This window comes from Ranitomeya imitator, chromosome 4 (genome assembly GCF_032444005.1).
Source record: "Ranitomeya imitator isolate aRanImi1 chromosome 4, aRanImi1.pri, whole genome shotgun sequence".
Lineage (NCBI taxonomy): Eukaryota > Metazoa > Chordata > Amphibia > Anura > Dendrobatidae > Ranitomeya > Ranitomeya imitator.
In genome coordinates this window covers 455,199,324-455,218,046 of record NC_091285.1, presented here as the reverse complement: position 1 = coordinate 455,218,046, position 18,723 = coordinate 455,199,324, and the positions used below count along the sequence as shown (strand labels likewise).

The 18,723-nt window shown below is 41.9% G+C and overlaps 1 protein-coding gene across 8 annotated transcripts in view; it reads left to right on the top strand.

Moving 5' to 3' along the window:
- LOC138676467 (putative leucine-rich repeat-containing protein DDB_G0290503) overlaps nt 1-18,723 on the top strand; it is a 154,652-nt gene that overhangs the window by 9,922 nt on the left and 126,007 nt on the right. For 4 of the 8 annotated variants that reach the window (XR_011320786.1, XM_069765791.1, XM_069765790.1 and 1 more), the window contains exons 1-2: nt 12,916-12,969; nt 14,376-14,516. The exons of 1 other annotated variant lie outside the window; for it this stretch is intronic. Coding sequence is in view for 6 of the 7 variants with exons in the window: in XM_069765791.1 (XP_069621892.1) it covers nt 12,967-12,969; nt 14,376-14,516 (144 nt within the window). In the remaining variant the exon portion in view is untranslated. Of the gene's footprint in view, nt 1-12,915; nt 12,970-13,090; nt 13,112-14,375; nt 14,517-18,723 lie in introns of those variants that run through there. 3 more of the 8 variants (XM_069765792.1, XM_069765794.1, XM_069765795.1) reach the window with 2 other exon arrangements.

Below are 18,723 nucleotides of genomic sequence, written 5' to 3'. Positions count from 1 at the left end.
TGTTGTTGACTGCTCGCGGATGATGGTAGCTATCTAGCGCCCGACTAGCCATCTGCACGTAACACACATCACAGCGTCCAGTTGCTGTGTCCGCCTGTACGGCGCCGTGCGCTTCCCCTGCGCTTTCCTTACCCAAGCCTGGGTGGTTAGTGGCGTCCGTCAGTGCGGCACCGCACGCACTCTCGTGCCTTTATATACTATTTTAATAGTTTCCTTACACACCCAGTTGCGGTGTTGTGCCAGCAAGTGGTCTAATCGGACTTCAATCCTGAGTAGGGGTTGTGTTCGCTGACTTCTTGCTCGCGCTCTATGTGCGGTACCGCGGTCCTGTGACGCAACAGGATCGCTTCCTTCACGCTGGGTAAAGTTAACCCATGTGTGTATACTTATAGTACCGTCATATAGTCCGTCTTACTAGCAGCAGGGTTTTTACCTGCACGGTGGACCTCGGACTGCGAACGCACCTAGTTTCATATCATCTATACTTGGTGCGTTCCTCCAGTCCTTAACACACACCTTTTCATTTTCACCTCACACCTCTCATTTTCACCTCAGTATATACATGTTTGTCATCTCCCTTATATATAGTATACACCTGTATGTCATCTCCTGTATATAGTATATACCTGTTTATCATCTCCCCTGTATATAGTATATACCTGCTGTGTGTCATCTCCCCTGTATATAGTATATACCTGTATGTCATCTCCTCCTGTATATAGTATATATCTGTGTGTCATCTCCTCCTGTATATAGTATATATCTGTGTGTCATCTCCTCCTGTATATAGTATATACCTGTGTGTCATCTCCTCCTGTATTAGACTGCATTCACACGTTATTTGGTCAGTATTTTTACCTCAGTATTTGTAAGCTAAATTGGCAGCCTGATAAATCCCCAGCCAACAGGAAGCCCTCCCCCTGGCAGTATATATTAGCTAACTCATACACATAATAGACAGGTCATGTGACTGACAGCTGCCGTATTTCCTATATGGTACATTTGTAGCTCTTGTAGTTTGTCTACTTATTAATCAGATTTTTATTTTTGAAGGATAATACCAGACTTGTGTGTGTTTTAGGGCGAGTTTCGTTTGTCAAGTTGTGTGTGTTGAGTTGCGTGTGGCGACATGCATGTAGCAACTTTTGTGAGATGAGTTTTGTGTGGCAACATGCGTGTAGCAACTTTTTGTGTGTCGAGTTGCATGTGACAGGTTAGTGTAGCAAGTTGTGTGCAACAAGTTTTGCGCATGGCGAGTTTTGCGCATGGTGAGTTTTATGTGTAGTACCTTTTGAGTATGTGCAAGTTTTGTGTGAGGCAACTTTTGCATGTGTTGCAACTTTTGTGCATGTGGCAATTTTTCCGCGTGTGCAAGTTTTGCGTGTGGCGAGTTTTCCATGAGGTGAGTTTTGCACTTGTGGCGAGTTTTGCGTGAGCCTAGTTTTTGCATGTGGCGAGTTTTGCGCGTGGCGAGTTTTGAGCGGCGACTTTTGTGTTTCGACTTTTATGTGGCGAGGTTGGTGTATATGTGGTGAAATGTGTGCTGAGGGTGATATGTGTTCAAGCACATTTTGTGTGTGTGTTCATATCCCCGTGTGGGGTGAGTATCCCATGTCGGGGCCCCACCTTAGCAACTGTACGGTATATACTCTTTGGCGCCATCGCTCTCATTCTTTAAGTCCCCCTTGTTCACATCTGGCAGCTGTCAATTTGCCTCCAACACTTTTCCTTTCACTTTTCCCCATTATGTAGATAGGGGCAAAATTGTTTGGTGAATTGGAAAGCGCCGGGTTAAAATTTCACCTCACAACATAGCCTATGACGCTCTCGGGGTCCAGACGTGTGACTGTGCAAAATTTTGTAGCTGTAGCCATATTGACGGAAAAGTAAAAAAGTTATGGCTCTGGGAAGGAGGGGAGTGAAAAACGAACACGGAAAAATGAAAAATCCCATGGTCATGAAGGGGTTAAAACATTATAAGGCAATTATATAAATAGATGTATTGAGCATTCATTCTGCAATTTTATTGGAAATTATTTTGTTGTGCCTTTTCCTTTTCTCTTCAAAGCTTCTCTTGATACCTTCTCTTTGCGGATCTTCTCTGTAAAGCATCCTGCAGTAGTCCCCCATCATGATCACTTTCCATCTACCTTGGTATCGTCATGCCATCACCTTGATATCTTGATGAAATCCTTCTCCTTGCTCTTTGCTAATAGCACCAAAGTTTTTAAGAAGACTTTTGCACAGTACCACTAGCTATGAAAACTGTTGGAGGAAAATAGCACAATAGGGTTTTATCCGAGATTAAGCAGTCAATGCAACTTAAAAGCACTCACCAGACATAGATTAAGACAAGCAATGGAAAGATTCGCTGCTGAAAATCCACAGATCCACGAGGGACCGGCCGTTGAGAATACAATGTAGGAGAATCGGGTCAAATTCTGCTAAGCTGAATCATGTAGTCCAATGGTATTGTGAAAAAGTGGTCTTTATTCAATGCGTTTCTGAGTTTCAAAGAACTTCTTCATCAGGAAATACAACATAAGAATCCTTATATGGTATTTCCTGATGAAAGAGTTCTTTGAAACTCAGAAACGCGTTGAATAAAGACCACTTTTTCACAATACCTTTGGACTACATGATTCAGCAGCGCAGAATTTGACCACGTTCTCCTACATTGTATTCAGAGTACCACTAGTGGAACACCATCATGAACATGCCGCCGCCGTAATCAGCCAAATGATTCACTGACTGCTGACATCTTTGTACAGGAGGAGCGCAGGTGTAGTGAATTATTCGGCTGATCCCGGCTGCAGATGCGGGACGTGTCTACAGGCAGAAGAAGCCGGTCACATTAAAGGGGTTTTGCCACGAACGAAAGTTCATTTTAAAAATTGAGTGTATCTGACTATGTACGGAGCATACCACACCTCCTGGGCAGGGGAGAAAGCAAAAGATAATACTGACATTACAGCAGGGGATCACAGTGGATTCATTTTGTGAGGTAAAATATTTCACTGACTGTTTTTAAAAAAATATTTTACCTCATAAAATGTATCCTCTGCGATCTCCTGCTATAATGTCAGCATTGTCTTTTGCTTCCTCCCCTGCCCAGGAGCTGTGGCATGTTCTACGCATTGTCAGACACAGGGGTGGGTGTGTCTGACCGTGTATGGAGCATACTCCATCTCCTGGGCAGGGGAGGAAGCAAAAGACAATACTGACATTACAGCAGGGGATCACAGTGGATTCATTTTGGGAGGTTAAATCTTTCACTGACTGTTTTTAAAAAATATTTTACCTCATAAAATGTGATCTCCTGCTGTAATGTCAGTATTGTGTTTTGCTTCGTCACCTGCCCAGGAGCTGTGGTATGTTCGGTACATGTTCAGACACAGACAATTTTTAAAATGAACTTTTGTTCGTGGGAAAAACCCCTCTACAGAAGCAAATATCAACACCAACTTGGCTCCTCCTAAAAAGTACACCAATGACAATGAAAGAAAAGTAACAAAGGCACAATGTCAAAGACAACAAGGGCAAATGAGACTCTTGAAGAGAAACAGAATCGTAGGGACAAAAACAATGCATATAAGCATAGGCGCCAAGCACATGAGTCCCCTGATGCAAAAGTCATTAGATTATCACAGGATGCCATTAGGCAATAACAGCACCGCATTCCTGCCCCCATCGTGACATTACCACCCTTCCGATGAGATAGCATTGGGCCTCCACCTAGTTTTTATATATAATATTGTGCACATTTTTGGCTGCAAGAAAGATTTGTATGCAATTTTACATGCATTTTGGGCAAGATTCATACATGATGATTAAAAATAAAAGTGTTATTTTAAATCAGGGCAAAATATAACATAATAATCAGTCATTGGATTTGAAAAAAAATTGTCATAAACCCAAATTATGCATACCTGAGAAGAAGCATTACAAGAGTAGTTCCTAGGAAATTAGGCGCCTGAGCCTTTTGCTATAGTACAAAGCCACAAAAGAGGACTAAAAATCCTTAAAAAATTAAAAAATGTAGTTGAAAAAGGGGCTGTACCGCTTACCTGCCCAGGTCTCTGAACAAATGCACTACAGGATGCAGCCAGCCCATGTATAAAAAATATTGGCAACACGTGCAAAATACTAAGTAAACAGCCACTCAGAGCCTACCAATTCATGGAGGGGGTGACTGCTCAGTATATGTTTGCACAATAAAGGCCTGTATAGAGCTCTGTTCACATGCAGGTAATGCATAGTGTCTGGTTCACAGCCTATTAGTCACGCCAATACTATTTGATTAGGCGGGTTGGCCAGCACTCTCTAAAAGCATCCCATGTGAACACCCCTGTATACAAGACCCAATGTGTTGGGCTGGCTACATCCTTAAAAATAAAGTGCACAAAATAAATATAAATATGTGAGGTATTGGTAGATATTTTGGCCAAGATATGCAAACTCGCAACCCAACATCAAATGTCCTCACGCTTGCGAGTCCTATCATTAATCTAGTAGCAAAGCCACAAAAGAGGACTAAAAATCCTCCAAAAATTAAAAAATGCAGGCTTTTGCCACAAAACTTGCATGTATGAATATTCAATAGAATAAATTGATAAATCTGCAGTGCTGCTTGTCAAGAAAATTTCCAATGGCGAGGATAGTGTTGAACAAAGAGCAGTTTAAATTTAATCTTTTATTTAATCAATGTTAAAAAAAATACCTCCCATTGTCATATTTTTTTATACAGTCATGGCCAAAAGTGTTGTCACTCTTGAAACTGTTTGAGGAAATAAAGCATTTCTCCCAGAAAATTATTGCAATTACACATGTTTTGTTATACACATTTATTTCCTTTGTGTTTATTTGAACAACATAAAACTAAAGAGTAAAAAAAGGCAAACTGGACATCATTTCACACAAATCCCCCAAAATGGACTGGACAAATTGTTGGCACCTTTCCAATATTGTGGGTAAGCAACTTTGTTTCAACCATGTTATGCTTGTTCAAACTCACCTGTGGCAAGTAGGAAATCAGGAAAAAAGGGGAGAAGTTGACTGAACCTTTTTTTGTGTATGTCCCTGTGTGCCACATTAAAGGGAACCTGTCAACCTCAAAATAATCGAAGATGAGCTAAGCCCACCAGCCTCAGGGACTTATCTACAGCATTCTGGAATGCTGTAGATAAGCCCCCGATGTATCCTGAAAGATGAGAAAAAGAGGTTAGATTATACGGACCTGGGTGAGCGGTCTGATCTGATGGGCGTCGCAGTCCAGTCTGGGGCCTCCCATCTTCTTATGACATCCTCTACTTGTATTCACGCTGCGGCTCCGGCGCAACAGGGCAGACAAAAAGTATGCCTGCACTGCAGCCGCAGCATGAACGCAAGAAGAGGACGTCATTGTAAGAAGATGGGAGGCCCCGAACCGTGACGCCCATCGGACCAGACCGCAGCGGGACCGCACCTGGGTGAGTATAATCTAACCTCTTTTTCTCATCTTTCAGGTTACATTGGGGACTTATCTACAGCATTCTAGAATGCTGTAGATAAGCCACTGATGCTGGTGGGCTTAGCTCATTTTCGATTTTGGGGGTGATAGGTTCCATTTAACCATGGAGAACATAAAGAAAAGAAGAGAACTGTCTGAGAAGTTAAGAACCAAAATTGTTGAAAAATATCAACAATCTCAAGGTTACAAGTTCATCTCCAGAGATCTTGATGCTGCTTTGTCCACAGTGCACAACAAAATCACGAAGTGTACAATCCATGATACTGTAGCTAATCACAATAGATGTGGTCGGCAGACAAAAAATGATGAAAGGTTGTAATGCAGCATAGTCCAGTGAGTTCCAAAGAAATTCAATCTGTCCTGCATGCTAGAGCTTTTTGGTAAGGAACATCATTCTACCGTTTACCAAAAACGGTATGAGGAAATAAAAGAACACAGTACCTTCAGTCAAATATGGTGGAGGTTTAAAGATGTTTTGGGGTTGTTTTGCTACCTTTGGCACTTTTGTCTTCACTGTGGGCAAAACATCATGAAATCTGAAGAATACCAAAGGATTTTGTTTTGCAATGTTGTGCCTAGTGTCAGAAAGCTAGGTTTGCATCCTAAGTCTTTCAGCAGGACAATGGACTTAATTATACTTCAAGAAGCACTCAGAAACAAATGGATGGAAACAAAGAGCTTGAGAGTTCTGAAGTGGCCAGCAATAAGTCCAAATCTAAATTCCATTGAACACTTGTGGAGAGATAATTCTTGTTGTGAGAAGGCACCCTTCAAATATGAGGGAGCTGCTGCAGTTTGCAAAAGAAAAGTGGTCCAAAAATTCCAGTTGAGATGTGTAAGAAGCTTGTTGATGGTTATAGGAAGCGCCTGATTGTAGTTATTTATTCCAAAGGATGTGTAACCAAATATTTAGTTGTGGGTGCAAACAATTATATCCAGCCCATTTTAGGGGTTTTGTGTGAAATTGTGTCTTTTTTCTCAGTTTTTTTGTGTCGTTCAGTACACAAAAAGAAAATAAACATGTGTATAACAAAACGTGCAATTGCAATAGTGTTCTGGGAGAAAAACTTCTTTTTCTGGAACAATTTCAAGTCTGCCAACACTTTCGACAATGACTGTAAATAATGTTCACACACAGGGATAGATTTATGATTACTGATGTATTGTACAAATAGTGCACCAGTCTCTCCTTTAGGGCAACGATTAGACAGAATCCAAAATTTTCATAACTTAATTTACAGCAATCCAGCAAAATGATGACCAGACGGATGTAATTTTGCTGGATTCTTTTCATACCTGAAGGAGTTGAAAATCAATAAAATTTTATACTCACATGTCCTAGGCCTGCTCCTTACCTGCCCTGACATTGCAGTTCCCTGACAGTCTTCCATTTACTCCCTTTAGTTATGTGCTGGGGATGGAGGTTGGTAAATAGAGATGCCAGATGGATTGACAGGAGTTTAGTCAATCGGCCCGGTCAATAGGTTCTTGCCCCTTAACAGGAGGTTTGCAAATTTCTTACCTACCAGAATCCCAGTCCCGGTACCGCTTTGGCTGTACATCATGCTATCATGATGATATCGTGCTAACCCGGCTAGTCAAAATCCACACAGAGTATCCTTGAAGATAAGATATTCACAAGTCTCCCGAATAGTGGCCAGAGACTATTAACTTGGACCGAAGTCCCGAGAATCAATCTGCACATATCTACGAGGGGCGATCCAAAAGTAATGATAATCGGTTATTTCTATTGCACACAGAAATTAAAATAAAATGTTTTCTTCTCTCTGAGGTACCCACTAGTCCAGGAAAAAAAAATAAACTTAAATAGACCACGTTTCCCGGGAGCTACATTCATTTGAATATAAACTGCCGAGGAGTGAACATCAAAATGGAAATAAACTAGCTCAGAGCTGTCATCAAATACCTCTGCTTGAAAAAAATGACTACCAAAGAAATACACAGCGACTTGGTGGAAACATTGGGAGATTCTTCTCCTCCATATTCCACAGTTGCACACTGGGGCCAAGGAATTTACGCTGGGAAGAACATCGACGGAAGATGAACATCGCGAAGGACGCCCATCCACGTCCCTCAATGAAGAAAACGTGAAAAAAGTTGAAGAAGTTGTATTGGCAGATCGAAGAGTGACTATCAGGCATGTAGCTGAGGTCACAGGGATCTCATATGGCAGTATTCAAAGAATCCTTGCAAAAGAATTGCATTAGAGAAAGGTCTCCACGTGTTGGGTGCCAAAAATGTTAACCGACGAGCAAAAGAAGAAATGAGTTGACATTTCAATAGCAAATCTCGAAAAGTTCCAAGCAGACAAGGAAAATTTTTTGTCACGTTTTTTGACCATGGACAAGACCTGGATCCACCACTTTGATCCCGAAACTAAACAACAATCGATGACATAGAAACGAGCTGATGAACCGACACCGAAGAAATTCAAAGTGTCAAGCTCAGCAGGGAAGGTTTTGGCGTCCGTTATTTGGGACGCTGAAGGAATTATTATGGTGGACAATTTGGAGAAGGGAGCCACTATTACAGGCTCCTACTATGCAGAACAAATAAGAAGATTGCGGGAGGCTATCAAGGAGAAAAGGCGCGGCAAACTGCAGGCTGGAGTGCTGTTTCACCAAGATAACGCACCGGCTCACAAAGCTGCAGTTGCCATGGCTACCATTCAAGAAGCGGGCTTTGAACTGGTGGAACACCCCCCCTATTCACCAGATGTAGCCTCCAGTGACTTCTTTCTCTTTCCTTGGCTCAAGGAACACCTCCGGGGCGAGAAATTTGACGACAATAGCGACGTGATAACCGCTATTGGGGATTTTTTTGCGGGTCAAGATCAAGAATTTTTTTCGAAGGGAATTCTAAGTTTAGAAAAGAGATGGACTAAATGTATAGACTTGTTAGGAGACTACGTAGAAAAATAAAACAAAAAATTGACTATATTCATTGTGTTTAGTATTGATTATCATTACTTTTGGATCGCCCCTCGTACTAATGAGTATATTTTATATTTTTTTTTTTTCCTTTTTCTCTATTTTTTGACCAAATTTGTTTGGACTGAATTGAATCTGTCACACAATTCAAGCGAATCTGCCTGAAATGAATTTCAGGGGATTCGCTCATCTCTAGAAATTAATATACAGTGGGGCAAAAAAGTATTTAGTCAGTCAGCAATAGTGCAAGTTCCACCACTTAAAAAGATGAGAGGCGTCTGTAATTTACATCATAGGTAGACCTCAACTATGGGAGACAAACTGAGAAAAAAAAATCCAGAAAATCACATTGTCTGTTTTTTTAACATTTTATTTGCATATTATAGTGGAAAATAAGTATTTGGTCAGAAACAAAATTTCATCTCAATACTTTGTAATATATCCTTTGTTGGCAATGACAGAGGTCAAACGTTTTCTGTAAGTCTTCACAAGGTTGCCACACACTGTTGTTGGTATGTTGGCCCATTCCTCCATGCAGATCTCCTCTAGAGCAGTGATGTTTTTGGCTTTTCGCTTGGCAACATGGACTTTCAACTCCCTCCAAAGGTTTTCTATAGGGTTGAGATCTGGAGACTGGCTAGGCCACTCCAGGACCTTGAAATGCTTCTTACGAAGCCACTCCTTCGTTGCCCTGGCGGTGTGCTTTGGATCATTGTCATGTTGAAAGACCCAGCCACGTTTCATCTTCAATGCCCTTGCTGATGGAAGGAGGTTTGCACTCAAAATCTCACGATACATGGTCCCATTCATTCTTTCATGTACCCGGATCAGTCGTCCTGGCCCCTTTGCAGAGAAACAGCCTCAAAGCATGATGTTTCAACCACCATGCTTTACAGTAGGTATGGTGTTTGATGGATGCAACTCAGTATTCTTTTTCCTCCAAACACGACAAGTTGTGTTTCTACCAAACAGTTCCAGTTTGGTTTCATCAGACCATAGGACATTCTCCCAAAACTCCTCTGGATCATCCAAATGCTCTCCAGCAAACTTCAGACGGGCCCGGACATGTACTGGCTTAAGCAGTGGGACACGTCTGGCACTGCAGGATCTGAGTCCATGGTGGCGTAGTGTGTTACTTATGGTAGGCCTTGTTACATTGGTCCCAGTTCTCTGCAGTTCATTCACTAGGTCCCCCCGCGTGGTTCTGGGATTTTTGCTCACCGTTCTTGTGATCATTCTGACCCCACGGGGTGGGATTTTGCGTGGAGCCCCAGATCGAGGGAGATTATCAGTGGTCTTGTATGTCTTCCATTTTCTAATTATTGCTCCCACTGTTGATTTCTTCACTCCAAGCTGGTTGGCTATTGCAGATTCAGTCTTCCCAGCCTGGTGCAGGGCTACAATTTTGTTTCTGGTGTCCTTTGACAGCTCTTTTGTCTTCACCATAGTGGAGTTTGGGATCAGACTGTTTGAGGGTGTGCACAGGTGTCTTTTTATACTGATAACAAGTTTAAACAGGTGCCATTACTACAGGTAATGAGTGGAGGAAAGAGGAGACTCTTAAAGAAGAAGTTACAAATCTGGAGAGCCAGAAATCTTGATTGTTTGTTTCTGACCAAATACTTATTTTCCACCATAATATGCAAATAAAATGTTAAAAAAACAGACAATGTGATTTTCTGGATTTTTTTTTCTCAGTTTGTCTCCCATAGTTGAGGTCTACCTATGATGTAAATTACAGACGCCTCTCATCTTTTTAAGTGGTGGAACTTGCACTATTGCTGACTGACTAAATACTTTTTTGCCCCACTGTAGATGTTCTTACTCCATCACTTAAAAGCAGCAAGTATGCTCAAGCTTTCCAGAGATATAAAATTTCAACAATTGTATAACATACTACAACAAGATGACATATTACTTAAATGTAGATTGTATAACATTCACATTTTCAACATGGCAAAAGATAATGCAATTCAAGCAAATATATATATATATATATATATATATATATATATATATATATATATATATATATTTATATATTTATACACATATATATACAGTGGGGCAAAAAAGTATTTAGTCAATCAGCAATAGTGCAAGTTCCACCACTTAAAAAGATGAGAGGCGTCTGTAATTTACATCATAGGTAGACCTCAACTATGGGAGACAAACTGAGAAAAAAAAATCCAGAAAATCACATTGTCTGTTTTTTTAACATTTTATTTGCATATTATGGTGGAAAATAAGTATTTGGTCAGAAACAAAATTTCACCTCAATACTTTGTAATATATCCTATGTTGGCCATGACAGAGGTCAAACGTTTTCTGTAAGTCTTCACAAGGTTGCCACACACTGTTGTTGGTATGTTGGCCCATTCCTCCATGCAGATCTCCTCTAGAGCAGTGATGTTTTTGGCTTTTCGCTTGGCAACACGGACTTTCAACTCCCTCCAAAGGTTTTCTATAGGGTTGAGATCTGGAGACTGGCTAGGCCACTCCAGGACCTTGAAATGCTTCTTACGAAGCCACTCCTTCGTTGCCCTGGCGGTGTGCTTTGGATCATTGTCATGTTGAAAGACCCAGCCACGTTTCATCTTCAATGCCCTTGCTGACGGAAGGAGGTTTGCACTCAAAATCTCACGATACATGGCCCCATTCATTCTTTCATGTACCCGGATCAGTCGTCCTGGCCCCTTTGCAGAGAAACAGCCCCAAAGCATGATGTTTCCACCACCATGCTTTACAGTAGGTATGGTGTTTGATGGATGCAACTCAGTATTCTTTTTCCTCCAAACACGACAAGTTGTGTTTCTACCAAACAGTTCCAGTTTGGTTTCATCAGACCATAGGACATTCTCCCAAAACTCCTCTGGATCATCCAAATGCTCTCTAGCAAACTTCAGACTGGCCCGGACATGTACTGGCTTAAGCAGTGGGACACGTCTGGCACTGCAGGATCTGAGTCCATGGTGGCGTAGTGTGTTACTTATGGTAGGCCTTGTTACATTGCTCCCAGCTCTCTGCAGTTCATTCACTAGGTCCCCCCGCGTGGTTCTGGGATTTTTGCTCACCGTTCTTGTGATCATTCTGACCCCACGGGGTGGGATTTTGCGTGGAGCCCCAGATCGAGGGAGATTATCAGTGGTCTTGTATGTCTTCCATGTTCTAATTATTGCTCCCACTGTTGATTTCTTCACTCCAAGCTGGTTGGCTATTAAAGATTCAGTCTTCCCAGCCTGGTGCAGGGCTACAATTTTGTTTCTGGTGTCCTTTGACAGCTCTTTGGTCTTCACCATAGTGGAGTTTGGAGTCAGACTGTTTGAGGGTGTGCACAGGTGTCTTTTTATACTGATAACAAGTTTAAACAGGTGCCATTACTACAGGTAATGAGTGGAGGAAAGAGGAGACTCTTAAAGAAGAAGTTACAGGTCTGTGAGAGCCAGAAATCTTGATTGTTTGTTTCTGACCAAATACTTATTTTCCACCATAATATGCAAATAAAATGTTAAAAAAACAGACAATGTGATTTTCTGGATTTTTTTTTCTCAGTTTGTCTCCCATAGTTGAGGTCTACCTATGATGTAAATTACAGACGCCTCTCATCTTTTTAAGTGGTGGAAGTTGCACTACTGCTGACTGACTAAATACTTTTTTGCCCCACTGTATATATATTCACCCCAAGTGCGTGGAAAACAACCTTTCTCAAACTTGCAGCATGATTTGTAATGTTAGCAGAGACATAGCATGCAGTTTACTAAGTGTGTACCGCCACAACCTTTACCTGTCTTTCATGCAAAGATATTCCTTGCATTTGTAACTTAGACAATGACACCTTCCAGGCTGATTGAGCCATGTTCTTCTACCTTCCTCTTTGTTCTTGGACCCTTCAACCACTTCACAAACACAAGACACACATTATACTGTAATTAACCGGACAAGTATATGCTTGGAATCACACAGGTAGTGTTTGAGGTAGTCTGGGTGCAGTTTTTTGATCCATTGCCAAGAGAAGATTCAGAAAGAATACAAGATATATACTTTTGTTGTATCTACTTCAGGCTTTGGCTAAAATTCCAGCAAGTTCATAAAAAAATTGCAAGACTTTCACTTTGTGCTTTGCTCTTCTTCACAAAAAAGAAATCACATGGCCGCCTCTTCTTAAAACTCTATTATTAAAATGTATGCATTATCAAGATACAAAATACTGCACATTTCTATAAATACTTCTTTTCACAATAGCCTGCGCTGACTAGCCTTGTGGCTTATTGTTCTATTGAATTAGAAGATAATGCTATTCATTAAATGTCATGCCACATACTGTATTTTCATAGGGCAGTCTGACATGCTATTTTCAGAATTTACAGATAACAAACCTGCAGAACCTGCCCTAGCATATGTATTGTTTAATATTTCAACTAACTGGTTATACCTGCCAGTAAAAAAAAACAATGGTTCATATTATAGAATCATGTGAAGGAGAGAGGAGCACATCTAGAATCCTTTATGGTATGAATTTTTCACTTTTCTTCCTTAACTACGGGTAAATATTGTAGTCATGCATTTATGAGCTGTTAAACATAGCTACAGATAAGGAAATGCTAGCGACACCATACAAGGTGTCAGACTCTGACTACTACAAAGATAATGGGTAAGTCATGAGTTCAAGGTCACTAAATGAAGCTATTTAAGAAGCACTGCTCCCATCAAAGTTATTATCATCTTAATATATTGTAGCCATCGCATTATATAGCACTGTGTACTTACAATTGCTCATTTTGCCTTTCTACAAAGTTCATTCTTCTCTTTTCTTTGCTCTATGTAGAAACAGGAAATCTCCTGTTCCTGCAGAAATCATTCCCTTCTTCAACTCCTGACCCAGCTGCTCCGCTCCTCCTCCCCCCTTCCAGGAACTTTTGCAGTGACTTATGACTCATGCAGGGAAAATTGACCTCCTTTTTCTACATAGAGCCAAGAAGGATTCAGCAAAACAGTTTTTAATCACGTGATGTCGTAGACCTAATGGAAAAAGAGAAGAATTAACTAGGTAGAAAGGTAAAATGAGCAATTGCAAATACACAGTGCCATATCATATGATGACAATTAAGAGGATACAAATTTTAATGGGAGGAGTGCTTCAATAAATACAGTGTGATAAAATATTAGGAATATTGTCACCGTTATTAGTATCGTAACATTTATATAGTAATTACATTGGGGATTATTTGTTAGCATATGATGAAAATGTATAAAATATTTATATAGATATACAATATCTTTTTATTCTGGTTTTTATGCTACAGCTAAAAGATTATACTTTAACATCAGTTTCATTTATGCTGAGATTTAGTGTGCATATATGTAAATGATGATGTATTCTGTTTTATGTGAATAATATCTACAGTGTCAGTCCCAGCTTAAAATTTCACCTGTTAAAACATGTTGTGTGTTTAGTATGCCATATTTCAAGGAAATTTGTCAAGACCTTTTTACATATGGAAATATTGGTATGACTGCGTAGGCGCTTGTCCTCGTATAAAAAATAATACCTGTTATGGAAAGATGCAATGTGCCAGTCAAGAGAAAAGTACCATAGATGCCATATGTAATATGCATATTAGTGCACATGGGCTGCTTCTTCCAAATGCATTGGCACGCCCCCAGTACACTTGCAGTCTGATTTGCATATGGTTTTTGTGCCAGTTTTCTCATGCCTGGCACATTAGATCTCTACAAAAAAGCTTCATTTATATTTCGGGACAAGTGTCTACACAGCCATACCACTACTTAACTATCATATATGTATAGTATATACATGTATTAAAATGTAGGTTTGTTTTAGAAGGGTGAAATTTAAATAATGGATGTAATAAAAGCACTAATTGAATTCATACAAGCCAGTTTTCTATTTTCAGAGTGTCTGGTTTAATATGGGGATACTTGGGACAGACTACGCTCTCCGATCCGGGCAAGTCATCTTTTTGATTCTGGTGACTAGTGCAGTGATACTTGGGTTTAGTTACCTGAATGAGATGTATCAAAGAATCCAACTTCAGGTAAATTGCAGAGTACAGGGTTCAAAGGGGTTTTCATATTTGTAATATGTGTTATATAATATAAGCTAGTTGATAAACAAATACAATATGCATGGAGATACATAGATGTAGGGGCTGGCATGCCATATGTGCAACCTGAGCAGTAGAGAGGTAGAGCCTAAAAATGTAAAGGCTCAGTATGTATGAGATCATAGTGAGGGATCAAGTGAGGGATATGCGGTTCCTTATAAATATCTCATATTAATGGTGGATTGGCAGAAGGATTTTCCTGGAGAGTCATGAATGAGGTAGCCATTGATTTAACTATAGATGAAGAAGCTATAGCAGCTTTTATGGAGCCAGAGTGTAACACGGGCTATTCATGTGCAATATCTTTTGGTGTGGATAACACTTTTGTGGCTTTTTGCCAACTGACACTTCTGGGTGGGTTCTCTGGTACAGTATGACTGGATCTCTCAGATGAAGTAGACTTTCCTCTTTCTTCTGCTCCTACCTACAACCTGTGCGATTTGTCTTTTAACTGTGTATATGGTGTGACGTACAAGATAAAATAACCCATCCAGGACTCTCCAATTTTGGAACTTCAGGATGCAGCTTTTTTTGTTTCCTTCAACATAACCAGATGAGGGCTTGTTTTTTTCATTGGATGAACTGTATTTATGAGTTGCACCATTTTGGGAAACATGTAACTTATTAACCAACTTTTATCAACTCTTTATGGGAATGCATAGAAAAAAAACATCAATTCTACAATTTTTTGTCGTATTTTAAATTTTCTATTGTTTACAATGCTACAAAGATGAGGTGTTATATAGAGATGAGTGAACTTTTCAAGGGTTGGTTCAGATAGGCAAACAACAAGGCAAAGCCAATCGCATAGACAACACCTTAAAGGGGTACAAAAAGCTTCCCAAACAGCTCAAATTAGGACAGACACCAGGAAAAGTGTCATCAATTGACCCAGAGTACAAATAGTATAATTGCGCAACATGAATGAATGGGACAGGGCCTGGACCAGCATTTCCAGGTGAAACATTGATCAGTAACAGGTGGAGGAGTGACGGTGTAGGCTTGCTGCTCTGAGAGGTCTGCCAAATTCAGGCAAAACACATGCAAATAGACCCAACTTGGAGTCCAAACATTTTCGAAACTTTGAAGCAGACACCAGGAAAAGTAACATCAATTACCCCACTGTAGAACATTTTATAAAGGCACAGAGGCAGTCAGCCAGGGGCCTTGCATTTAGAGCTTTGAATTGAAGTTTCAATGAAGACAAGGTGGGTGCGAAAGCGGTGTAAGCCTTCTTTACTTGGAGCTCTGATAGCTCATCCAACAGCTCAAACAGTTTTTTTCCCAGCCACACTCTGGGTGGTACAAACATCATTTTGGTAGAGCACTGTTGGTAGAAAAATTTAAGCATAGTTTCACAGGTAATTGACTCAGGGCCGGCGTCAGCACCCGACGCACCTGGGCAAATGCCGGGGCCCTAGAGAGAGAGGGGGGCCCACTCACGCTATCATAGATACAGCTGGGAGAGCAGAGCAGGAGAACATGCTCTCTCCGCCCACAAAGTCACACTGGCTGAGTTCTCTTAACCCCTATGTGCCAGCTCTGACACAAGCATCTTCTCACTCAGTCAGTGCAGCCAGGCATGCACACATATGGGTTAAGAGAACGCAGCCAGTGTGACTGTTTGTGGGCGGAGAGAGCCCCTGGCTGGCTGCAGTGCTGAACTTATTGTCAGGCAGATTCCGGAGGAGCTCCATCCTACCAGTGACTGAGTGAGCGCAAACTAAAGTATCCAGCAGTGGTTGGACTTGTGGCTCAGTCTGCTACTGTCTGTCTCCGCTGCCTAAAAATGTGGGTGATGTCTGGAGGAGGAGATGGTGGAGAGCAGCCTGCAACCTGCAGCCGCCCAGCTCATCCAGAACCCCAGAATACATGCATTCCTCACCAACCTGCACCAGTGGGGTAGGAAGAAGCTTAACCCCTTCCCATCTGTATGAAGGTTATTGCTGAACCTTAAAGATAACAATCCGACCCGCATAAATGGGGTTAACCAGATGCCAGGAGGAAGGGGAGCTGCTGCCATGGATAAAACTGAGCTGTGGGCTGTATGTTGGGGCCCTGTGGCCCCAGGCTGGTGACTGGAGGGACTCTGCCCAGTGTTGGCATGTGGGTGATTTCTGCGTCTCAGCTTCTCTCCTCCACATCACACTGTGCAGTCACAGCAACATTGGTTGTCTCTGTCCAGGTCCCAGCAGCTGCCACTGCTCCCACCAAGGACATGGCATCACTTAACCCTTCACCTGCGGCCACCGGCAACAAATCCACATTATTCCTTGATTAAATCAGGTTCCAACCCAATAGAGGAGCAGACATTTCCTGCTGCCATTAGGGTCCGGGAGGGAGTGACATTGGCTGCCCTGCTACTCTGTAGTGGGGGGTGACAAGTGTAACATGGGGTAACGATGACGGAGAAATGCACAGGATAATAGTGAGCGCGACAGAGGGCAGTGTATGGTATGGAGCAGTCAGGGGGTGGGCTGCAGGATCCCCCCATACTGTACATGACTGCTCGGGACAGGGAGGCGTTTAATGAGCTTCTAATGACAGGGCACTAATTGGGTCATTAGGGTTTGTGGAAAGGATTCAGTATCAGGTCCCTCATTAATGCCCGAGCCGCCTGTTACTTTGTAGCACAGATCTGTTGGGGCCGCAAAACCAAACAACGTTGTTTATGTAGAAAAGTCTTTGTTTCATAGAAAAACTCAAAACAGAAAAGCACCTCTCCTGTATATATACACTGCACAGCACCTTTCCTCCTGTATATATACACTGCACAGCACCTCTCCTGTATATATTCACTGCACAGCACCTTTCCTCCTGTATATATACACTGCACAGCACCTCTCCTGTATATATAGACTGCACAGCACCTTTCCTCCTGTATATATACACTGCACAGCACCTCTCCTGTATATATACACTGCACAGCACCTTTCCTCCTGTATATATACACTGCACAGCACCTCTCCTGTATATATACACTGCAGAATTTACAATAGTTGTCACTCATGTAAGAAGTGAAATCTGGCATTGTACTATACATTTCTCTGCCGTATCTGGGCATCATAAATCGGGGTATGTGTTAAAGGGGGGGGCCCACTGAGACTCTTTCGCCCGGGGCCCTCGAAAACCTGGAGCCGGCCCTGAATTGACTGAAAGTAAATACAGGCCTGCCAACCTGGGAGCCCTACTGCTACATGCAACACACATGTGGCATCAATTTCCCCAGAGTAGAAATTGTATAATGGGCCTCTGACACCCCTTCCACTACAAGCGACACACTAGATGGACACCAAACTTGGAATCTCCACATTTCAAAAAATGATTGTCACACATCATGTGAGGCAGTGACAGGTGTTATATGCGAGGGTCGCTATGTGTCCCCCAGGATGCGCATAGAAGCGTATTGAGGCCGCTGGAGTGCATTGCAGTCACAGGCATAGCTGTGATTGCACTGCAAAATAAAAGTAAGTTTGGTATTGGGCAAGGCAGATTTAAGAAAACCCGGCATGGCCTTTTATTTTTGGAGCGAACTACAGGATGGTAGTAGGGCAATTCGCTCCCTCAAGGCCGGGTCATACAAGTGGCCCATGGCCACAGATTCCAGTTAAAAACCCGGCAGTAAGGGTTTGGGTATGTCAGTCTTGGTTTGCAAATTTTCAGAGCAGGTGGCTCTGCAAAACTCAGCCTGTGTGAGGTAACATGGAGCGAAGCAGAGCCAAAAGGCCTGGCACCCCTTAGCGTGACATGGTGGTGCAATCGTCCACAGCAACTTGTCTTGGATTAGGACTGTTTTGATGCTCAGCTGTGATCCAGAGGATTCAGTGAGCTGTTTCTTTTGTGAGTTTTTTGGACATCAAAAGACATTTGCTTTGTACTTCCATATGGAACTGTGTAAGGAAGAGACTTGCCTTTATTCTGGATCCTGTGGGAGACCAAGGATAACCCTCCCAGGGTAAATGTTATTCCGGGCATGGAACCCGAAGATCCTGAGTCAGAGATACCTGCCGCAAACCTAGGGACAGAGTGTAACCCCCAATAGGTTTCCCCTAGAGGTATTGGAAGGGGAGGTCGAGGAGATCTCATCGATCCCCGAGCTAGAAGTGTCCCCTGGTACATTCGGGACAGCTCAGCTCCA